At 53.0% G+C, this 18,953-nt stretch overlaps 2 protein-coding genes across 5 annotated transcripts; one reads left to right on the top strand and one right to left on the bottom strand.

Annotated features, from left to right (window-relative positions):
• The first annotated feature begins 2,567 nt into the window (after positions 1-2,567).
• On the top strand, positions 2,568-7,489 carry C10H1orf210 (chromosome 10 C1orf210 homolog). Of its 2 annotated transcripts, none has more exons than XM_005521058.3 (4): positions 2,568-3,042; positions 4,940-5,447; positions 6,090-6,236; positions 6,686-7,489. In XM_005521058.3, the coding sequence occupies exons 1-4, from the start codon at positions 2,953-2,955 to the stop codon at positions 7,033-7,035; spliced, it is 1,095 nt and encodes a 364-aa protein (XP_005521115.2). In that variant the 5' UTR covers positions 2,568-2,952; the 3' UTR covers positions 7,036-7,489. The 2 variants fall into 2 exon arrangements, with proteins under 2 accessions (XP_005521115.2, XP_087916627.1); XM_088060501.1 differs by lacking the exon at positions 2,568-3,042 and adding an exon at positions 4,326-4,436.
• A 2,092-nt stretch (positions 7,490-9,581) lies between these two features.
• Positions 9,582-18,763, bottom strand: TMEM125 (transmembrane protein 125). Of its 3 annotated transcripts, none has more exons than XM_088060459.1 (3): positions 18,680-18,763; positions 16,921-17,063; positions 9,582-13,088 (listed from the first exon to the last, which is right to left on the bottom strand). In XM_088060459.1, the coding sequence occupies exon 3, from the start codon at positions 12,791-12,793 to the stop codon at positions 12,131-12,133; it is 663 nt and encodes a 220-aa protein (XP_087916585.1). In that variant the 5' UTR covers positions 12,794-13,088; positions 16,921-17,063; positions 18,680-18,763; the 3' UTR covers positions 9,582-12,130. The 3 variants fall into 3 exon arrangements, with proteins under 3 accessions (XP_087916585.1, XP_087916584.1, XP_087916586.1); XM_088060458.1 differs by having other exon boundaries at positions 18,533-18,750; XM_088060460.1 differs by lacking the exons at positions 16,921-17,063; positions 18,680-18,763 and adding an exon at positions 13,199-13,494.
• Positions 18,764-18,953: the final 190 nt, after the last annotated feature.

Below are 18,953 nucleotides of genomic sequence, written 5' to 3'. Positions count from 1 at the left end.
CGGCGGCGGCGGAGCCAAATCCTGTTTCCCATGCGGCGTTTCCTGCTCTCCACCCATTGTTTGGAGACGGCCCTGACTCCAGGAGCCGTCGGGAGCAGCCCTGCACAGGCTGTCCCCCGGGGAGCGGCGTGCGGCGGGGCTGAGGCCGAGCACACCTCACGGCACCTCGGCCTCCCGCCGCCACGGGCCGGGGTGCGAGGCATGGCCCACCCGGGCCCCGCGCTCGTCCGGCACTGGCCCGTCGTGGAGACACTGCCCAGGATGAGAGGGGCTGAGTGGGAGCACAGGCAGGGTGTCAGCAAGCTGCCCAGCTCACATGGGAGGGTGGCCACTGCCCCAGGAGAAAACCCTCCGTGTTATGGTAAGCATGTCGCAGGGGAAGTGGAAGCGGGAGAAAGCCTGGCTTTCCCTGAGTACTTTCCCATGCACAGCGCTGGAATGGCCACAGCACGGCACGGCCTTGCTACAACCCAGCCCCAGTGTGAGGGTCTCACACCCGGCATTCCTGGGAGGCTGTGCCAGCCACCAGCAGGCTGCAGGCTCTTTGCCTGGCAAACGAAAAGCATTCCCCAGGAAACCACCATAAGCTTCACACACCAAACCTCACAGTGCTTCACAAATCAAACTGTTCCCATGTGAAAGCCAGGGCTGCCAGGGAGTGAGTCTCATGTTTTGATGTGTCCTGAGCCCATTCTGTATCCGGCCAAAAATCTAAAGCACACATGGAGAGGAAAGGGAAACCCATTCATCACTTCCGACTATTTACAGAGTGCTCTGGGGCTGTGTGGTGCCCATGGCACGCTGAGGGAGGGATGGCAGTGAGCAGGGGCTCCTACAGTGCAGCTGCCTGACCACCCCACTGCAGGAGGGCTGGAGAGGATCTGAAAAACATGGACACCAGGTGCAGCTGCCCTCATTTGCCTGGAAAATGAAGCTGGCTGTAGAGGCCAGTCAGGCTCAGAACTGTGTGCTTACACATGCAACTCATTCTGTGCTTCCCTGGCAGCTGTGTGGGAGCTCATCACACAGAGCCTGAGTTACAGTGCACTCTGAGAAATGCCCTCTTTCAGCAGGATCCGTTTGAGGATGGGATTATTTGTACAAAATTTCTGCAGAATGGGAGCCATATGGGGTCAGCCTCTGTACCAGGCCGTACCCAGGAGATCTCAGGTAACCATTGAGCAATCTGACCAAACACGATTTTTTTCGCATGTATTTTTTTCCAGGAGCACCTGGATAAGAGGTGTGCTGTCCAACTGTGTAGATTCCTTTGGTGGAGGTAGGGTAGGAGACCTTTCAGGGGAGTTTTGTGAGGATGCCCAGCCAGGACCTTACAGCTCCAGCTTATCTGTCTCCAGAGGAGGCACCAGAGAGAGGCACAGCTGAGCACAGCTGAAGCAGCTCTCCACACTTGGTCTCCTGCAACATGGAAAGCTCCAGTTGCCCAATCCACAGGACACTCCCAGCACCTGAATATCTGCTGATTTATGGACCTCAGCTTTTTTGCTGAATCACAACAGATTTAAAAAAAAACCCAAAGACTGACAAAAATACCACTTTTTATTATCATTTGCACATTGCAATGCACAGCTCCCATGCCAGAAACCATAACGCACAGACACATTTCCTGATAGGAAATACAACCACCCTGCAGATCCACCAATGGACTGGACTGCCTTAGCAACACTTTCTAACCCTGTTTCTCTAGATGCTTGTTTTGTTTTATGACAAGACTGGGCTAAGGACTACTCCCACCAGGCACAGGAGCATCCTGGAAGGGGGGTAGTTGAGCATCCCCAGCCCACCTGGGTAGCTGGGAAGCAGGAGCTGCCTGCTGCTTTGGCATCCAGCACATGCCCACAGGATGAAGGTCAGGCTGCTGGGAAGTCCTTTCCCTGAGGAAAGGGTGGGATGTGTGGCTGTGGAGGGGCCCTTTGGCCACTGGGGGAAGAGGGGCCATCCTGTCCCAATTGCCAACAGCTCCAAAGTGCTCTTGCTGGCAATGGGCTTCCTGTTGTTTGAGCAGGTGTGGGACCAGGGAATGGGGAGCAGGGAAGGGAGATTGGGGCTCCCTCTTACTGCAGAGGCAAAGCCAGAAGCAGCCAGCATTTTCCCTGCCTGGCCTGTGGCTCTGCCAGCTTTGCCCACTCACCTGCCCCATCACCGCTGGACACAGGAGCAGGTCTGTGTACCAGCAAACACCCATGAGATGCTGCTTTGACAGTCAGATTTCTCAGAGTTTCACTGACCCCACGGCAGGACTGGCAGGGAGAACTATAATGATAAGTGGCAGGTCTGCATGAGGGGTGCCGAAGGTGGTGGGGCACTCACATCCTCTGGGACCCTCATGGACAGGTGCTGCTCACTGAGCTGCTGCTGCTGCTGGGCCCAGAGACCTGCCAGCTTGCTGCATGCTTTAAACACCTTTCTGCTGGAATCCCAGCAAGACTTTTATTTTCCTGTACGACACTTTCCTGCTGCCTCAGCCCCAGATTCCCTGGGCGGGGCTAGCTGTGTGCCCCGTCCCAGGTGCGTGGACCAGCACCTGGATCATGCTCAGGCTGCTTTCCTCCAGCGCAGCATCTCAGGGCAGATGCCACAGGGTGCCCCCTCTCCCTCTGGAGGCCCCCATCCCCTCGCAGTGTCCCGCTGCATTTTCAGCAGGTTGTCCTGCCGGCGATCCCGGGCGGCCGCACGGCTGGGGAGGTGCTGGGGCGCGGCTGTTAATGTGTAACTGGCACCGCCACCTTTCACCGGCTCGGGAGCACCGGGGCCGGGCGGGAGCCAGGCTGGGTCCCGGGCGCTGCCGTCCGCGGGGCCGGCGTGTGGGGGACTCGGTGGCGGCCCTGAGCCGTGCGGCCGCGGCCACACCTCGCCCGGCACGGCCGGCTCTGCCGGCTTCCCGGCTTTCCCCGAGACCTGCTTTTCTGGCCGGAAGTTTCCTGGAGCCAAATGGCTCCTACCTGCCTGCTCTGCTGGTTTTGTAGCCTCCTCTGCGCCTGGTCAGTGGGGATGGGACAGCCCTGCAGCGTTGACCACCAGGTAGGGGGGCCGCGGGGGCTGCGGCGCGGGCAGTAGCTGGGGATGGGCAGGGCCCCCGCTCCTGGTCCTGCCACCACAGCTGGGGTGCCCACGGGGCAGCAGGGCCTGGCAGGCAGCTCCTGCTCTGCACAGCTCAAGAGAAGAGGAGCGATGAAAACCCTCGGGAGCCAGCGGAGTTAATTGGGAGATGTGCTCTGCCGGTGGCCGCCAGCCACAGGGGTGGTTCGCCCATGCCCAAAGCCTGGCTGTCCTGCTCCCAGCCTTGGGCTGAACATGTCATGTTTTCCAGCCTGTTTGCCAGAGTGTGGCCTGGCAAAGCATTGTCTGACCCATGGCATTTCTGACTGTGGGGGTCTCTTGGCTGCAGGTGTAACACAGCTGCCCATAAAGGGTGCATGGCAAGCAGCTATGAGACACGTCCCTGAGGAGGTCCCAACCCCTCACTCCCTTTCCCAGTGCACGGTGATGCAGTGACTGGAGCCAGGGTGATGGCAAGCATGGGGCCAGCATCCCTGAGCACCTGGCAAGGAGCAGGAAACACAACTAACCCACCGGGACAAGCACTGCAGCCAGCAGCTTGGCTGCATCAGGCAGGAGCTGAGAGAATGAAGGAAAGTGGCTGTCATAGGCCACTGACCTTTCCACTGAGCTCTCAGTTATTCCACCCAAAGGTTTGCACTGTTTTCCAAAGCCTCCCTGAGCCCAGCTGTGCTTGAGCTTGAAACAGGACCCATGTGGTGCCCCTATGGCTTGGTGCAATTATAACCCAATCCTCAGCACTCCAGGTTTTTAAAGGGCATATCTGTTCCTCTACCAAGCAGGAACAGGAACAGCAGAGTCTGATAGGAGATTTAGGTGGACAGGAGGATGAAAGGAGAGGTGAAAGAAATGGAAAGCTGAGCCAGCTGGAACGTAGCCAGACACAGAAACCCAGGACTATGGACCACAGTAAACTTAAAACACAGCATCTCTGTTTGCAAGGTCCAAACACAGCACTTAGCAGCTTGTGCCTGCCCAACCAAACTTAAATTGCTGACCTGCTCACTGGCAGCTTCAGATTGGACATTTGACCCCCCACACTAAAAGCCCAGGCAAGAGTAAGCATGCTGGGTACTGCTCCAAAAAACTGTCTGTGTTGGGGCACCCTTTTTTATTGGTAAAAAAAAAAAAAAATCCATCCGGGTTAACTGATCTTTCCATCCTGCTCTGCTGGTCTTCTGGGACAGTGAATAGTCCTTGGTCTGTTTTGTTTCCTATTCCTGACAGCCAGCCAGCCAGCAGTAAGCCACAGCTACTCACCGTGTATCCTCAGGAAGGTGGGATAGATGGAAGCATTGGTGAATTGTCCTGCCCAAGTCCCAGGGAGCTGCTCCTGGTGTGGGTGACTGGTACAGGTGCCTATAGCTCTGCAGACTGGTCAGCTTCCTGCCTGTCCTTGCAACAGACAAGACTCACCTGCATCCCTGCTTCAGCTGGGAGGATGCCCAGTGTCACACAAGAGCTCCCAGGGGGTGGAGGTTGGGATCCAGGGGAGGAAAGGGAAGGCCCTCTGCAAACTGACCCTGTATGACAGCTGCCCTGTACGAAAGGACAGGGGGGTGATGACCTGCTGCCTTCCCACCCATCCATTTGGGTTTTTCCTGCAGCCCTGCATGCTCTTCTTTTACTGTTTCAGTCAGCTGCTCTCAGTCCTGGGCTGTCCTGCTCATCTTTCTCCATTTATCCAGGCCCACTCCAATCTGGCAACTCATGTGTTTTTTAAATGTGTGTGTGTGTTTCTTATTTTAAGAAAAGAACTCTGCAAGGGTAATTAAGACATTTGAACCCCTGGGGAATCTTTCTCTAGAGACACTCCCCATCATGGATAGCCCATCTCAGACAGTAGCTCTTTTCCCAGGGATGGGCCGACTGCAGTGGGAAGAGCCTTCAGCATCCTCCAAGTTCCCTTCCAAGAAACATCACCAGTTTGGACCTCTCCTTCAACTCCTTGGTCATGCCCCATCACAGGACTCTCTTGAAGCATTTCCCTTCCCTGCACTCTCTCAACCTCTCCAGCAATGCCAAGCTCACGCTGAGCCCAGGAGTCTTCTCCAACCTTGGGGCACTGCTTCTGCTGGACCTGAGCAGCTGCGGCATCACCTGCATCCACATGGACACTTTCAAGGGCCTGGGTAACTTACACACACTGCTTCTAAGAAACAACAGCTTGCAAGAGTTTGATGTCCCTTTCCTTTTGCCACTGAAGGCTCTTTTCCACCTGGACCTGCAGCACAACGCGCTGGTCTCTGTGGACACTTGGAGCCTGCAGCTGATGGAGACAGTCCCACAGGTCCGTCTGGAAGGGAACCCCTGGGTGTGTGACTGCAGCGTGCACCCTCTGCAGCAGTGGCTGCAGCGCAGGCAAGGTGAGCGATGGGGATGGTTGGCAGGCGATGTGTCGGGCAGAACCTCGAGTGTAGGAGTCTTGCTTGATCCATTTGCTCTGACCCCTGGGCAAGATCTGAGATGGCTCTCTGTCCTACCCTGTTGAGGGACAGCAAACCAAAAGGTGATGTGTCTGGTCCTTGCTTGCAGTTATGCAGGACACCACAGATTTCTAAAAATGTCAGCAGGATAATTTGGCCGCTCTTCTGGGAAATGTGTTGCACATACACTTTGGCCTCTAAATCCATTATTATCTGTCTTTGTGGAGTGACCACATTTTCATTGTTGAGGGCTTGGCAGCTCCCTCTCTGGAGCTAGGTCAGACTCCGACCAACTGAGCTCAGCTCCGAGTAAGAGCATTGGGGTTTCTGTGGGTATCCATGAATTTGTCTGTATTCAGTTTAAAGGAGCTGCTATCACAGTCACACACAGCTCCTTGGTCAGGGGATTTTCTCTTTGGTTGTTCCCTACAATATGCTGAGGGTCAGCAAGTCTGTAAGGGAGAGCCAGGAGCACCTTGCAACATATTGCATCAACCCAGGAGAAAGCGGGGATCATCTTCTGTAAATTAGACAGGAGATGGATGCAGACCCCCATCCCACTTTAGCCCATTTGTCTCCCAGCTGTGCAGGTGACCTGCTTGTCTCCCCCGGGGCTGAGTGGCCAGGACATCGCAGCTCTGGATTCTCAGGACCTGGGCTGCCAGATTAAGCAGCGGTTTGCTCGTGGGCTCAGCACAGCACGGCAGATCACAGTGACTGAGAACAACAGTAAGTTGTGCAGATTCAGAGGGGTCCATAAGGTCTAGCATCTTCCTGTCCTCCGTTATACTGGATGGGGCTGTGGGTGGAGACTCCCTGCTCTGCCCCACAGTCCCTGAGGCACAGGCTGCTGGGCCACGCTGGTGCAGTGGCTTGGTGGGAGGGTGGCCAACACTTGGAGGTGTTTGCTGGCTTTGTGACAGGAAAGTTAACAGGTGCCACAAAGCCACATGGAGCACAGACTCCACAGTGGTGGGCAGCAGTACCAGCCAGCTGTCAGGCAGTTTTGCCCCCAGTGTTCACACCCCCTTGGTAGCTGGGTCTTGGTGAAGAGCATCTGTATTGCTCCTAATGAAAGTGATCTAGTGCCGGCTGCATGCTGCAGGCAGGCACGGGGCTGGAGAATGAGGAGCACTGGATGTGCCACAGGCTGACCATGTGCCTTTCCTGTGTCACAGCCACTGCACTGCCGGCCAGCAAGGGGGGAAGGAGCTGGCCGTACCTGGTGGGATTCCTAGCGACAGCCATTGGCCTCTCTATCCTGATCGCACTGGCTGCCAAGTGCAAGCTTGTCCACAAGAACTTCGCCAGCTACCGCCACCGGCCACTGCCTGAAATCAGCTCCATTGGTGGCAGCCCCATGGAGGATAGCAGCAGCTGGGACAGGGGCTCCTGTGGGAGCCATTCCATACCTGATGCTGCCGACCTGCAAGCTGAGGATGATGACGGCTTCATCGAGGATAACTACATCCAGCCCAGTGAGCAGCTGCCAACAAAAGGGGAGCAGGAGTTGCATTGCTCCATGTGAGCTTACAAGCTTACCACTCAGCCACCACTGCTGTGGCCTCTTGCTGTCTCCCTAGCTCCACCCCTTTCTCACCTGCCCTTGGCTTTGGGCCCCACATGTTTGGGGCAGGAGGAAAGGAGCAGAGAGGAGGGGAGAGAGGGATGGGCTAAGAATGGTGATGAAGGCTGAAGGCAGCCAGTCCCAGAGTGTCACAGCATGACACCAGTAGGCAGCACTGTCACAAGGACACCACACCAGCTGCTGCTTTCCCAGCCTTGCTCAGATGCTGAGGCTAAAGGAGGTGGTGCCTATCGTGCCCGGGAAGCTGGCTGCAGTGGGAAAACAAGTCTGCCCTGGTGCTGCCACGGGGTCTTGGGCGCTGGCCCCACTGCCCCATGGTGCCAGACCCAGCCCTGCTCTGTCCCTCAATGCGTTGTCACTCTGAGGTGTGATTAAAGCATGATTTAGCCCTGCCTCTGCCTGCAGTGGTTTGTTGGGACTCTCCCAGTGGCAGTGCTGGGAGGCGACCCTCAGCCCCACTGCTTTTTTTTGCATGTGCTTTCAAGGACTATAAATACATTCCTCTAACTGTGGTGAAGAGAGACCACATCTGTGGCACAATGAGTGCTCTTGTCCAAACAAATATTTCACCTGCTGTGGTGCAATCATCACAGGTTTCTGTGCATGTCTCTCCAGCCATGGCCCTTCTTTCTTTTCTCTTTCCTCTCCAGGAAGGCAAGCTAAAAGACACCTTTTCCCTGTCAGCTCTGCAGAGCTGAGCAAACTCATCAGTGCTGCCAGTTTCAGTGCCAGGCACATGCACTGGGGCGAGATGACCCTCCCCCCCAGCACCCATTACAGAGTTCCATGTGTCTCCTTAACTGTGGAGTTGTACAAATACGATAATTTTTACATTCTTGTTATCTTTGTGGTACAATGAACAGCACATGAGACATAGGCAACTGCAAGTTATTTCTGCTGGAGTCGTTGTGCCTTCATGGGTTACGCTGGAGTTAAAAGAAGGGAGCAGCAGTGGCATTCACCTTTAGTAAGTGATTCATAAGGCTGTTACCAACAGGTTGGGAAGATTTCCCAGGGCACAGCCCAGTCATTACTATCCCTGATAGCTCAGGAATCTCTCCATCACCCAGGGCATGAGGTATCAACACAGGACAGCATTTTGCAAAGTTCTGCCACACAGCTAATTCCTTCACCTCCTTCAAATCTCTATTTCACTGCTAACACCTTTCTATTTCTCCACTCATTAAAACATTTAGTGTCTAAAAAAAGTAAATAATACACCTGAGAATGTAAACCAAAGGGGAAAAATGGGTCAGGCATTGAATGGATGATACAGGCTAGAGAGCCACTTGAAGCCATGAGCAACGGCTCAAGTCAGGCTTCTTTCAGTGGTCAGCCAGATTTTGCTCTTAAATGCCATATTTCTAAAGTGTGCTTTACTTTTCCAGTTACTGTTTCATTGTTTGTCTTCTGGGCTCATCAGCTACCCATGAAAATACACTATATACTGTATATTTGGAAATTTCTAACATCATTTGGGTAAGAGATTTAAATCTGAGGGCTGGGAAAAAGCATGTCAGTTATCTTTTGGAAGGTATTTTCTGGGCTTTTCAACATGCTTTTCAACCACATGAATTCATGCTAGATGAAGTATTTTCTTTTTAGTCTCAGTGATGTCTCAAAAGAAGTTAAAAATACAGGTGCCCAGGCTTATTTTTCCAGGATCTTACTCACCAGTCCCTCAGCACTTAGTGGTTGGATGACTTGTCTACTTTTACCCTGCTGAAAGGCCCACTCGTTTATTTTTTAGCCAAGCAGACAAGGCAGGTTTTCTTGTGTGTGTGTGTGTGTGTGTGTGTGTGTGTGTGTGTGTGTGTGTGTCTGTGTGTGTGTGTGCGCATTTTCTGCCCCCTCTCAGGCAGCTGCAGTACAAGCAGGCAGGGACCTGGCAACTCATGTCTGAGGGGAAATACATCTGGCATGCAGAGCTGGGAATACAAGGGGTCAGAGCATGAAAAGGAGGATCCTTCTCCAGGGATGCACGCAGGAAGCTGTGGTGAGGGCCTGGCTGAGGCTGGCTGGGAGCAGGAGCAGGTATGCAGGCAGACTGGTTCCAGGCTGTGTCAGGCAGCAGCTGCTGCTGCACGGCTCAGCCCTGCCACAGGGTGAAACAGCTTCTCTGTAAACAAACTAGCCAGCACTGATATTTTCAGGAGGCTTTCTGTGCTCCATGTGAGAATCTTCCAGGGGCATGGCCAAATCTCAGATTCACAGAGCAGTGGTAAGGGGATCTGGATATGTCTGGGTTCTTAAGCAAAGAGATATTTACATGCATCTGGAGATAGGAATTGTGTATCAGGAAAGAAGTACATGCATTTTTGGGGCTATGGTGGCATTGCTACACTATCTGGTGATCCAAAACCACAGCCACACGAGGGACCCTGGGTTGTTGTGATTAGTGCCCTGGGCTGAGGCCAGCCCTGAAAAGCCATGACACCTCCTGCTCAGCAGAGAGGCCTGCGCTCAAGTATCAGCCTTCAACACAATCAACTTCTCTAACACTTTATTATGTATGTTCACACACAACACAGGAGCCAAGAAACAATCCAGCACCTGTGCTGCAGAGGGGAGTCAGTGACTGGGCAGCACAGGCTGTCCCTCTGGGCAGCTGGACACCCAACTACCATCTTCAAGCACAGTCTGTTCTCAACCATTGTCTCTTTGGGTTGCTGTCGCAGCCCACAGTCAATCACCCTTTTCTGGCACAATTCACAGGCACTTGGGGCACATTTTGAAGGGGCTATGGAGGGGACAGGGGACAGGATTCACATTGACATGCAGGCAGCATGGAGCTGTGAGCTGGGCACAGCCATGCCTCTTCACAGAAACGCCCAGATGTGCAAAACAGCTGGGGTGCAGGCAGCTGTGGCCTGTCAGCACGTGAGGGCTGGTGGAGCTGGCAGTCCTTGCTGGATCACTGGTGCTGGCAGAGGGGTGCAGCCTGGCATAACTGCACATGCACTGACACAGACGTGCAGAGCAGCAGCAATGGTGATGGTGCAAAACCATTCAGCTCTGGCCTGTCCCCTCCTGTGTAGGCACAGGGGTCCCTGCTGGACCTGGGGCCAAACAGCCCAGAGGGAAAGAACAGCTCAGCTTTGAAGAGATTTAGCACAGGAGGATCTGAGCTCACCACCACCTTCTGAGCTCTTGGGCAGATTAAGGGAGGAGATGCAGAGAGAAGAGGAAACAGCAGTTTAATAAAATCTACAGATGATGTGAAAGTGGCAGAGGAAAATGTAACAGAGATACAGAGAGAAAAGCCCGAATGATGTACCTGTACATCGGGGAAAACAATCCAAGGCTTCAGGCAAAGGAAAGTCAGCAGGAGCAGAGCAAGAGCAGGTGAATACAGATGTGTTCTCATGAGATCTCACTCATGCATTGGGGATGGTTGGTCTGGAGCTGTGAAGGGGTGAAGCCCTCACTGACCAGCTGATGGTGCACTCTGACAGTGCCTCCAAGTGTAACATGAACAGTGATTTGTGCTGTTAGCAAGGGAATCAGTTATCCTCTTCCAAATAAATTTGCCATCAGGCACCAAAAAACAATAGCTCAGTCTTGTTCCATTGCTGAGGAAACTTGGCAAATAATGAGTAAAACCAACACCCAGGGCAGAGCAACTCAGGTGAAGGAAAGATGGGAGCAGACAAGAAGATGAAGAATCACAGAACAGTCTGAGCTGGAAGGGGCCCAGAAGGATCATAGAGTCCAACTCTTAGGGGAATAGCCCACATGGGGTTCAAGCCCATGACCTTGGTGTTGTAGCACCATGCTCTGAACAACTGGCTAAGAGGAAGAAAGGATCATGCAGGAACATCTTTAGCAGGAGGTTGGGATCTATGTCTATGGAAAGGGCAGTGAAAAGGTTAGTGGGTCTATGAGGGAAATTAAAATTTTGATGGGTAAGTTAGGCTTAAGTCACAGGAAAAGTTCCTGGGGTGAATTGTTAGTCTGCCTCTGGGAGAGACACCTTGGTGATAAAACAAGATACCTTGCAGAGATAAAACACCAAATGAGCTCCAGGCAAGGCCCAAGTGACAATAGAAGAACTTTTCTGCCCTGCAGCAGCTGCAGCACTTCGGAGACCGAAACAGCATGGAAACAAACAGGGACTGGGATGAGCTGCAGGGCTACTGGCAGCAGAGGTGCCTCTGCCTGGGAAACTCCTGTGGGAGGGCACAGCACTCTCCCCTTGCACAGCTTTTGCAGAGGTCAGCCCCAGCCCCAGGATTTGGGCATCCCATCACCATCCCCCAGCAACTGCACCTTGCTGTTTGTGGCTCATGTAGCTGGAGCACATTGGCATGATAACAGAGCCCCAACACCCAGTCCAGCACAGATAACCCATCAGGGCCTTGACACCAAGACCCCTTGATCACCCCCTTGATAAACCACAGGTGATGGTGGGCTGCAGAAATGTAACACTGGAACAGATCCTGGCATTGCAAACACAAACAGCATTTCATGTGAGGTCCAGCCATGCTATGGCTCTGGCACACACAGTCCTATGCAAATTCCACACTCCCACAGACACCAGTGATTTCGTGGGAGCAGCCCCTGCAGCCATACCTCCCATCAGGCTCCCTTGTGCCTGCTGACATGCAAAATCTCTCCTGACATTCACCAGCTGCTAGAGGCTCTACTTCACTCAGAAGCTGGAGGCTCTGCACAGAGCACAGGTTGGTTTTATACCATCTGCAATTACAACCTCTCCTGCCAGGAGAGCATATGACACAGGAACTGCAGGAACTAAGAAGGTACTGGGGTCCCCGGGGTACAGGACAGGCTCACCTTCACTCTGTAACACGGGTCACAGCCAGCCAGGCAGGCAGCTGCCACAGGAGATAAAATGCCAGCCAGGTCAGAGCCCGTCCAGGCACCCCATGTCTGTGCTGTGCCACCAGCCTGGGGCAAAGCAAACGCCAGTCATTTCCAACAGAAACACTAGGCACACTGCAGCTCTCGCCCTTCCTTGGGAAAGGCCATCACTGGCAGGTTGTATCCGCTAAGGCTCACGCAGAAGTGTCCCGGGTCAGATCAGGTTGGCCATGCTGGAGGTGGGAGGAAGCCGCCTGTTTCCAGCCAGGCGGCCGGAGATGGTGAAGACGCGGATCTCGCCGGTCTCCAGGCTCCGAGGAGCCGCCCGGCGGCAGGAGGTGCACAGCAGGTATAGCAGCAGGCAGAGGAGGATGGCACTGCCAGCAGTCAGGAGGATGACCCCGCTGGTGAACATGCTGGCCAGCGGCCGTGCAGGGCTGGGCTGCATGGTGGTGGTGGAGAGGATGGTGAGCACCACCCCGCAGACCAGCAGCACCAGGGCGCTCAGCAGCAGCACCAGGCAGTCCGAGAAGCCTCCGCTCTTCAGGAGCTCGATCTGATCCCGGCTGCGGATGCAATTCATGTCCTGGATTGCAGAGCTCAGCAGCTGCTTCAGCAGCACCAGCAGGGCCAGGAGGCAGAGTGTGGTGCCCACGGCGAGCCGCCACTCACCAGACCGGCTGCTAGTGCTGTACAGCAGGATGATGCCCCCGATCCCGCAGGCCATGATCAGCACCACGGCCATCCCATAGCACAGGATGGACTTTTTTGGGTCCTGGAACCACCAAAGCTCCACATGCTCTTCCAAGATATTCCTCTGGATGTGGTCCGCATCCGCAGGGGTGCGGGGGCTGCTCAGCTCTGCCAGCTCTGGCATGGTGGGCAGCTGGGTGAAGAGGGCACAGATGGCTTTGTACCCTTACAGCAAATGGAAGGTCAATGCAGCAGCAGTGGTGAAGGCAGCTGCATTTCTCCAGCAGTGACGTCTTGGTCTCATTCTTTGGATCCTGATGTAGTTTCCTTTTGCAGTGGTGCCACCTGGAGAACTATGGTCCATGTGCTGGGGTTGAGCCCACCACCCAGGCAGGACTGTAAAACATGATGGAGCGTTCCCAGAGCAGCATCATAGGGGAACAGCCAGGGCTGTCTCCTTCCTTTCCTGTGTCTTTCATCTGAAAAAGTCAAGAAGAGAAGATACAAATAAACAGAGACCCTGCTCCCCTGTACCAAATAATCCTGTGCCAAACCCTGGGCCTTGGTTGCTCCAGGCTGGCCTGCAGACCTTACTGTGCTTCCCTCACAGAAGCCCTGTGTGCTGGAGAACAGCTCAGCTGCACGTCTTCCTGGGAGACCTCCATGTGCTGTGGGGGAACCCCAGCCTGCCCCAAGGGTGAGTGTCCTGCCTCCCCAGTGCCGTGTGCCCTGCTCAGAGGCTGCTGGCACATTGCTACCCAAAGGACTCTGCCTGCAGCTGGTGCTGGCAGCAGGGCAGGGACGGAGCAGAGGCAGGACCCTCCTGGGATAAAGCCCCATTCACAGCTCGGCTTCACATGCTCCCTCATCAGCATCAGCCTCTTGTCACCAACTGGCTCTGCTGCCCAGAATGAGAGGTGGGGGTCAGGACCAGTGCTTAACCCTTCCACTCCAGTGGCTGGAAGAGTGAGAGCTGTCATAGTTGTATGTTCTCAGCCCTGTCCCCATCCCTGCACTGCCAGCAGTTTCCCCTCTGAAGTTCCCTACAGAAATATGGAGCTACATCTCCAGTGATCTCAGCTCTCCCCTGGAAAGAGCCCTTGGCTATGGCCTGGCACCCTGAGATTTTGCTCTCCTTGCTGCTGGTCTTTGAAGTGCTTTGCCACTGGAGGGGAGCAGAGGAAGGGCAGTATTGGCTCTGAGGTGCTGTGCTTAGCTGGGCTCCCCTGGACACAGCACCTTGTCTCAGCTCTCCACTCATGGTTCCCAGGCTTGCGTCCCCGCTATCCTGGCCCCCCTTCAATACTTCTTTGGGTACAGTTTTAGACAAAGAGTGGAAACCAGCTGCATTTCTCTCACACAGTGTTCCTCCCTGGCATGTGAGTGCTCCAGCTGGTCCCACAGCACCACAGGGACCCTCTAGAATAGCTAGTACCCAAACCATGGAGAGGTGCTGGAGAGGACAGCATGAGAGCACGTCAGCAATGGCTGAGCCTGGGAGACACAGGGCAAACCCTGGAGACCCAAGAACAGCTTCTGTCACCTCCTAGACAGGATAAAGCACCCTTGACCACTACAGGCACACACATGGACTACTCTGAGTCCTGCAGCAGCCCTTGGCAGGGACAGGAACTGACTCAGGTCCCTTGTGTCAGAGCTGTGTCACTGCTCCTCGGTGAGGGGACAACCACCCTGACTTCTAGAGATGGTCTCAGGAGCCCATTAGCCCATGTCTAATGTGCTTTGTACCCTGTTCTGCTCAGCACTGGGGCTCAGGGCTCATTGCACACAGACAGGGATAATTTATGACCTCCACACATGGCAGCTCTGCACACACCAAGGATCTTTCCTCCCGTCGCTCTCCCTATCTGTTTCTACAGGCTGCATCCCTGTATGGCAATGCCTTTGCTGCCAGCAAACACCTCAAAAGCTCCTCCATCGAGGCCCAGCCAACAGGAGCGGGGGAGAGGGAGGACAATTGTGTAGGGAGTGCCCGAACCAGACACCGCCTGACAGTGTCAGGCCAAGCTCCTCCTGAGTCACTCCCCGGCTGTGATGGAGCATGAGGTCACTTTGGACGTGGCTCAGGGCCTGCAGCCAGCAGCAGCACGTGTCCAGGAAGTCTGTGAGCGGGTTTGCAGGCCTGGGAGCCACCCGCCCTGGGAGCCCACAGGGCTGCTCTGCACAGCTGCTGCAGCTTGGGGAACCCAGGCAGCCAGGGGCTGTGGCACAGAAACTGGGGTCCAGAGGGGGCACCCTGGCTGGGAGGCCTGTGGGAGACCTACAGCTCCTGGCTGGAGCCAGAACAATCAGAAAACACCAATTAGAGAGAGACAAGATCTGTGGATGGGCATGTTGGCTTGTGCCTGCTGGGATGCACTTTGATTTTGAGTGAGACAGCAGATAGCTTGCGCTGTTGGTGTGTGCCCAGGACAAAAGTCCCCAGGAAGGTGAGGATGTCATGGGGCACTATTAAAAGTAGAGAGAGGCAAGGAGACATTGAGTCTGGAGTTATCTTCTCCAGAAACCCATGCAAATCAGCTTGGTGCTAAACATTGCTCCCTCTTGCCTTTCCTTCTCCAAGCACACTGGTGCCTTATCTCCTACTTACCAGTGAATGGGCGAGTCTAGTAGATAGCAAGTTTGTAGATTAGATTGAGATTTCAGACTAAGAGAACATAAAGCTTGGAGAAGTGCAAAGTCTGTGTTCTTCTGCTGCTTGACCTGAGTTATATGAGTCAAACAGTAAGCAAAAAAACCACAACAGCATAAACCACAATGAGGGAAAATGTGATCAAAATCAAGGTACAGCACTGCATTCTCATGTTACTTCTTAAAATTTAACCATTTTAGTTTTTCATTTGCTCAGAAAAAGGACAAGGGAGCAAAATAAAACCATAGGAGCATCTGGCTGAGGAACAAAATTAGTTATCACCTTTACAAGCATGTATTTCCCAGTTTTATACTAACCTCTATTTAGCAAATGATTTGGAGAGTTTCCCAGTGTTACATTAACCTCTATTAAACAAATTATTTGGAGAGGCAAAGGCTTCCACTGAAGTGTGTTTTCATGTTTCCTTATGTCTGTTTGAAAATGTTCTGGGAATATAATCTTTTGCTCTAAAGCCATCCACACTTGCTTATCTAGACCCTGAGGGTTTGTGCTGCTAATAACAGTATTTTTACTCCTAGATCACTGAATAATTAAGGTGGGGTGGGACCTTGTGAAGTCACCTGCTTAAAGCAGAGTTCACCTAAAAGTCAGACCGAGCAGGTCAGGGCCCCATTCATTTAGGTGCCAAGGATGCAGGATCTATAGCCCCTCAGGGATCATTCCAGAGTTAAATCACCGTCACCATGAAAACATTCCTCCTTAAATCTAGCTACAGTTTCTCATTCCTCAGGCTGGGTGCATTGCCTCCCACCCTCTTCAGAAAACTCTTTTTATATGTTAAACCAAGGCAGCCCTACCCTGGGCTGTCACCCACCACTCCTTGAAGAAGGGATGAACCTAGATCTCACAGCAATTTTGCTGGTCTGCTTTCTTTGCTTTGTGCAGCACACCACTTTGCCGAGATCAGACCGAGAGAAGGGAAGAAATATAGATGCCTGCTCTGCCATGAGGGAGGACAGCCATCCAAAGCTGTTGCCCCTTCTTTTGGTGCTCTTTGGGCTACCTGCTCTCACTGGTCTGGGACAGACCATAAGAAGCCAGTTGGCCCATCAGATTGGTGTATTTGATAGTGTGGATAGTGTGTAGTTAAGCTCTACATTTACTCACTACTGAAGCCAGCACCTTCTGTGCTCCCATCACTGTATGTAAGAGAAACAAGAGGAGAGGACCAGCACAGCCACACAATGCTTTAAGTCCAAAAAGCATATTTTAGGAAAAAAGTGACATGCTGTCCTTCACCACTGCTGGCTGGCAGCTGTGGAGGAAGAACAGGAAAGCACTGGGAATACAGGAAAACAAAAATATTCATGTTTTTCCTTTTTCATTGTGTTGGGATTTTTTCTTTCCATACTCTGACATTTAACTGGAAATTGAGGGTCATCATCAATGTGCTCCTGGCCGCTCCTGGCTGCAGGTGTGGGAGATGTACACTGGCTGAACGCCTTAGAATGATACATGCCTATATTTATTTACTTAAAAACTTTTTGTGCCTGACAGACTAATGTCTGACAGATCAGGCCATGGACTGTGTATTAATTAACTCTTCAATTTCAGAGCCACGTACAATTCAGCTCTTGAAATATTCCTCACTTCCCTCTTCTCCTCAAACCCAAGGTACCCCTTGAAACAGTGCTTACCCACAGAATTCAGGAGGGGAAGTCTGGGGATGAGACAGGCTCTTGCAGTACTTCCTTGTACTTCCAGCCTTGGAAGGGTTTTATGCAGCTTTTATGTGGACCTTGTGAGTATCATGGAGACTGGGAGAGTCCAACAAGATTTGCTATAAAATAACAATACACAGGATCATGTACGTGAGCAGTGTAGGTGACAGTAAACAGAGCTTTGCAATCTCAAATCTGAGCCATCTCAGCCCTCTGCTTTCCCAGTCTATCACAGCTTATTTGCTTCTTCACCTGGTCTGTCCATAGCCTGTTTGGGATGGGCTTACCACCACTCTGTGCCTCACAAAAGTCTTTAATCCAGAGTAGGCATAAACAATTTCCCATAATTTAATGTAATTTTTTTTCAATTTCCAGTGCTTTAGGAACCATTTCTTTACCAAAACAGTCAGCCCTGAATTGCTGTATGTCCCTTCCAATTGAAACAATACAGCCTATTCTGTCTATTGTATTCTGGTTTGTCTATTCTAGCTTGTCTATTCTATCCTACTGTATTGTCTATTATATTGTATTTCAATGGAAAAGGACCTAAAATGATTATCTAGTCCAACTGCCTGACCAATTCAGGGCTGACCAAATTCAAGGATGTTTTTTACAGCATTGCCCAGAAGCCTTTTCAATACTGACAGGCTTGGGGTATTAACCAATTCTCTAGGAAGTGTGTTCCAGTGTTTGACCACCTTTTCAGTAAAGAAATGCTTCCTAAGCATATTTGATTCTGTTCTAACTCCCTGTAGGCTCAAAGAGAATGAGGCTCATGTATCTTGTTTTATGACTGAATTACTGCCAATGCACAAAGGAGAAGCTCTGAGTGTCATGGTGTCAAGGCCTGCCTGTGTACCTGGGAGCATGAGGGAACATTCCTTCTCTGAGAACTGGGGATAGAGAAGCCTGCAAGGAATGGGAGTAATAGGGCTTTTATGTGGCATCTATCTGTCTTGCCCAAAATCCTAGCAAGATATCCACACTCCTTTGCCTGCCACACCAATTCCCAATACTTCTCTTTTCCTGGGCTGCTCAATTTCCATGCAAACTTGTGCAGTTTGATCTGCACCTCTCTCCCCTGACAGATGGATAATGCTTTCCCAGAAGCAAGCATCTGTCCCACCAGTGCTCCTGCCAGCAGGCTGCATTTGGGAAGCCCCAGGGAAGCCCTGGGTGATGGTGGACTGTCCCTGCCTTTCCCCAAGCCTAGGAGCTCTGGGCTTAAGGATGGTGGAGGGCTTGGTCAGTGCACAGCAGCCTTTCACACAGACCTAGACAGTTTTGGCATGCTCCATTGTAAAGTGTCATGTTCCCCTTCCTCCCTGTACGCTCAACAGGCATCCATTATCCTGACCCCGCAGAGCCTGTCCTGATGCGCCTCTGCCAAGTGTGGCCTGGCAGCTCCAAGGGAACAAGAAACTCCCAAGCCTTACGCGCTGAGAGGAAACAATGGCACCAGGAAGAAATGAATTGGAGGCAAGAAGCAGGGTCTCTTAAGAAGCAAGTCTGAAGCAGCCTCAAACCTGTGGCAGCAGCTACTGCTGTTCCTTCCCGCGCAGCTCACAGGGAGGAAGGGATCGCTCACCTGCGGCAGACGCTGCCCACACGCGATAACCCAGCACACTTCCCTGCTCCAGGCTGGCAGCAATGGTTTTTCCTGCTTTTCCTTCCACTGGATCCAGCTAATGAGAGATCCCACGGAGAGAATCTCTTCCCTTCCTCTTGCAAGTACCTGCCAAGACCCAGGTGAGGCTCCCCTTCCTGGTGCCGCGGCAGCACCGAGGTCCGGCTGCAGCCCTCACCTCCTGCCCGGGCAGGTGCATTCCCCAGCTGGGTGGCGTCTCAGCAAACCTGCTGCTGCTCTTGGAGACGCTCCAGAGCCGCGCCGGTGTGCAGGCACTACCCCTCCCTCCCTCCTCGGGCAGGATCTGGCCTCTGGCCGCACACCGATCCTGGAAGGTGGCTCATTTCCTCCCAGCTGGAGGTGAAGGGGTGCCAGAGCCAGG

The sequence above is a fragment of the Pseudopodoces humilis genome, chromosome 10 (assembly GCF_049639895.1).
Source record: "Pseudopodoces humilis isolate 2021_Gansu_Grassland_sample_001 chromosome 10, ASM4963989v1, whole genome shotgun sequence".
Lineage (NCBI taxonomy): Eukaryota > Metazoa > Chordata > Aves > Passeriformes > Paridae > Pseudopodoces > Pseudopodoces humilis.
The sequence above is the reverse complement of the archived record's forward strand: the minus strand, read 5'-3'. Positions and strand labels throughout refer to the sequence as shown.